The sequence below is a fragment of the Cannabis sativa genome, chromosome 8 (assembly GCF_029168945.1).
Source record: "Cannabis sativa cultivar Pink pepper isolate KNU-18-1 chromosome 8, ASM2916894v1, whole genome shotgun sequence".
Lineage (NCBI taxonomy): Eukaryota > Viridiplantae > Streptophyta > Magnoliopsida > Rosales > Cannabaceae > Cannabis > Cannabis sativa.
In genome coordinates, this window is record NC_083608.1 from 43,264,814 (window position 1) to 43,268,688 (window position 3,875).

Here is a 3,875-nt window from a genome sequence, read left to right on the forward strand (position 1 = left end):
TGGGGGGAAAGTGAAAGGATAGGGGTAATTTTGGGAGAATATTAAAAAATTGGCATATATTTACTATATTTAAATTTTTGGTTTAATTAAACACCACTTCTAACTTTTAAGGATAATATATCAAATTTCCCTATTTTTATTTGGTTCTTTATACTAAATATTTTCTTAACCAATGTATATGATTTTTGAGTGTATATTAGTTAATATACACTTACATATACTCAATAAAAATATTAAATTACTAAAATAGAAAAAATGATGACACCTAAAATGGCTCTCCAAAATGGGTAGGTAATTATTATTCATGGCTCTGCTAGATCAATATTTTCACAGAACATAGTCTATTTAAAGATAGGTATTCGGTCATTAGCCAGAAAGAACTCTTTTTGAAAACAAATAGAGACAAAGTTGTAACAGGACGTAGCCATTGGTGGGTGAACTCCTTGGTGTTGTTTTGCACTGTTTGTTTTCTATAACCCTAATTTGATTTCTGATATTGTGTGTATATTTTGTGGGCGAGAGGTGTGAGTAATTTCTGGGTTTGGTTTTTTGAGTATCAAGCTGAAAGCTTTGGTTATTTTATGGGGATAGTGCTTCGGGTAGAACAAGAAAAGAAGAAGTTTGCATTAACCCTTAGAATCTTAGCTGCCATTTAGAAGAGAAGAAGAGAAACTTAAAAAACCCAAGAACACATTAGAACCCTAATTCCTACCGTGATCTGAAGAAGGAGAAGAGAAAGAAAATTAAAGAAGCCCTAACCCTAGAATTTTGTTTTTGGATTGGAGAGGGAGTAAGAGTCTTGTAGAAGATAGTAAATTGGATTTGTGAGTTTTTAATAATACCAATTATTTTATGGACGCATAAAATAACAGAATTTGAAAAATACCACATTTTGCACTATTGTATTAATTTTGTATTTTTGAAGTTGTGTTAGCATAAAAAGGTAAAAATTCCAACAATCACTGTACATAAAAGATTGCCATTGTATATATGCTAACACAACTTCATTGACTTTAAAGTATTTGTTTTTTAATTGATTGGCTTTCAAACGTGCTAATAAAATAGTCAAATGAGTTCATGTACATCTTTCCTAAACAACTACTTCAAAATGATCAGAATTAATTGGCTTTGAACACTTGGAAGAAATAAAGAGAGAATGAGTGGAATAGGGAAGGTGGTATGTGTAACAGGGGCATCAGGCTACATAGCCTCATGGCTTGTTAAGCTCTTACTACACCATGGATATTCTGTTAATGCAACAGTTCGTGACCCATGTTAGTTATTTCAGTTTCTAAGATTTTCATTACTAAAAGAATGTTTTTTTTTTATTTTAATTTTTCAACTGTTCTATACATGAAATTTACTCATTCATTGAACTCTATTATAGGTGATCAAGAGAAAACAGAACACTTGGTTGCACTAGATGGAGCCAAAGAAAGACTTCATTTGTTCAAAGCAGATTTAATGGAAGAAGGGTCCTTTGATTCTGCTACCACTGGATGTGATGGGGTTTTTCATACAGCTTCTCCTGTACTTGATTCAAGTTTGATCGTTGACCCACAGGTAGAGATTTGAGACATGCTCTTATTTACTTTTAAGAATGAAATGGTGGTAATAATAATAACATGGATTGAGTTTACTTTAATTTATTTCAGGTACAACTAATCGATCCAGCTGTGCAGGGAACACTAAACGTTTTGAGGTCATGTGCTAAAGTTCCATCTATAAAAAGAATTGTTATAACTTCTTCCATTTCCTCTGTTTTTGAGAAAGGAATACCTCTAACCCCTGATGTAGTGATTGATGAGACATGGTTTTCTGATATTGCTCACTGTGAGAAAAACAAGGTATATGATTTTTTCACATATATGTGTTGATCTGTTGTAGTGTTAATCCCTCTCATATTATCTTGTTATGCCAAGTTAGTAATCACAGAAACTAAAATGGCCCAGGAATTCAATAAAAGAATGAAATAGGAAAAGGAAAACACCAAGTTTTAGGTTAGTTTGGATAAATATATATATGCCTACCTCTCCATGACAATAAGAACAAAAGATCTGAAACAATTATTAATAACAATGGAGTTCGTATGCTTGTTTATAATACCAATGTTTGTCAATTAGATTACAACAGATTACATAGGTTCTTTCACACGTCACTAACTGAATTAGAGCCACCAAAATCACCACTTTTTCTTATACTAGCCTGCTATCTTCAGATTTTCCTTTTTTTTTTTCTGTTGTGATTTTTCTTTATGTCAAGCTACTGTGTGAGAAATGAATCGGACATACTAACAATGCACCTTTTACTAATAACTACTGATTTTGCCTTGGACTTTCTATTTCTTACCTTTACTATTTCTCTATTTATTAGAGTTAGTCTCACATTGCTAATGTGTAGAAATAAATTGTTATATATAAGATGAATGTGCTACTCGTCTCATTGTCAATTGGTTTTGCGAATGGAACCTCATTCACCTTATCCCAAATTCTAACACTATTCTTGTCTACTCCCCATACTTCTGACAGAATCTCTTCATTTAAGCTAAAGGGCAACCTGAATTTTCTTCAATTAACTTATGATCTCTTCAATATGAGCTTGTGAGTTTAAATATGATGTTTTCACTAATTTGCATTTCAACAGCGCTGGTATCCACTTTCGAAAACACTAGCTGAGGATGCTGCTTGGAAATTCGCCAAGGAAAATGAAATGGATTTAGTCACCATTCATCCAGGATTTGTTATCGGTCCTCTCTTACAACCGACTGTTAATGCAACCATGGAGCATATTCTAAATCAAATAAATGGTACATTAATTTAATAACTGTCCTAAACATGTTTGGCTACTTTATGATTGTTTTATCATAAATTTGAAAGCTACTATGCTATTTTGTTTTTCCTTTGAGTGCAGGAACAGAAAAGGTTCTCAATCAAGTTTATCCATTTGTTGATGTTAGAGATATTACTAATGCACATATTCAAGCATTTGAAGTTGCTTCAGCTAGTGGAAGATATTGTGTGTCTGGACCTGTTGCACATATTTTAGAGTCATTCAAGATTTTGCAGCACATTTACCCTTCTTTGACCATTCCTGACAAGTAAGTTATTATGCTTGACTTTGTTTCATATTATAAACTAAATAACTGGAGCTCAGCAAGATACAAAGGAATTAATATGTGTTTGCATTGTTTACAGATATGAACATAATGAGCCTCTGAAGCCAAAATTCCAAGTATCAGATTTGAAGGCGAAAAGTTTGGGCATTAGTTTCACTCCCTTGGAAGTGAGTCTGAGGGACACTATTGAAAGCGTCAAGGAAAAGGGTCATTTTAACTTCTAATATAAGGCCATTCAAAGTTACTCTTGATAATTGTATTGGTTTTTAAAGCCATCAGTTATGTTCGATTTCAAATGAGTCAATTAAAAATTAAAGATTTTGTGTTTGATGAATCAAGTTTTTTCAACATCATTCTTCTTCTTTCTACCAGTATTACGTCACAGTTTCAAGAACAGCAAAACAGTCTTATACACAATATCATGCATGTTGAGGATACACTTGACTAGTCCTAGTTAGTTGTTACTAGCTGTTAAAATTCTGTTATTTTTGGTTTTCTGTTATTTCAGTTGGTGAGAGTTAGTTCAAGCTTTTCTAGATTTTAGTTCTCTTGACTGACTATAAATAATTTTCTTTGTACTTTGTGGAAAGTAATCAACTCAATACAAAGATTCTCTCTCTCTCTCTCTCTCTCTCTCTCTCTCTCTCTCTCTCTCTCTCTCTCTCTCTCTCTCTCTCTCTCTCTCTCTCTCTCTCTCTCTCTCTCTCTCTCTCTCTCTCTCGTTTTTATTCTCAAGTTGGTATCAGACGCCCAAGGTTCA

At 33.0% G+C, this 3,875-nt stretch overlaps 1 protein-coding gene across 6 annotated transcripts; it reads left to right on the forward strand.

Annotated features, from left to right (window-relative positions):
* The first annotated feature begins 247 nt into the window (after window positions 1-247).
* Window positions 248-3,486, forward strand: LOC115700728 (phenylacetaldehyde reductase). Of its 6 annotated transcripts, none has more exons than XM_061101976.1 (7): window positions 248-355; window positions 1,117-1,274; window positions 1,388-1,563; window positions 1,656-1,847; window positions 2,644-2,806; window positions 2,911-3,097; window positions 3,195-3,486. In XM_061101976.1, the coding sequence occupies exons 2-7, from the start codon at window positions 1,157-1,159 to the stop codon at window positions 3,337-3,339; spliced, it is 981 nt and encodes a 326-aa protein (XP_060957959.1). In that variant the 5' UTR covers window positions 248-355; window positions 1,117-1,156; the 3' UTR covers window positions 3,340-3,486. The 6 variants fall into 6 exon arrangements, with proteins under 6 accessions (XP_060957959.1, XP_060957958.1, XP_060957961.1 ...); XM_061101975.1 differs by having other exon boundaries at window positions 249-287; XM_061101978.1 differs by having other exon boundaries at window positions 276-291.
* Window positions 3,487-3,875: the final 389 nt, after the last annotated feature.

Bases quoted from the DNA above. Each gene is read 5' to 3' on its own strand.
- LOC115700728 (XM_061101976.1), top strand. From the start codon at position 1,157: ATGAGTGGAATAGGGAAGGTGGTATGTGTAACAGGGGCATCAGGCTAC. The intron at 1,564-1,655 runs GTAGAGATTTGA...AATTTATTTCAG, and splicing joins GTTTGATCGTTGACCCACAG to GTACAACTAATCGATCCAGC. The intron at 3,098-3,194 runs GTAAGTTATTAT...CATTGTTTACAG, and splicing joins TCTTTGACCATTCCTGACAA to ATATGAACATAATGAGCCTC.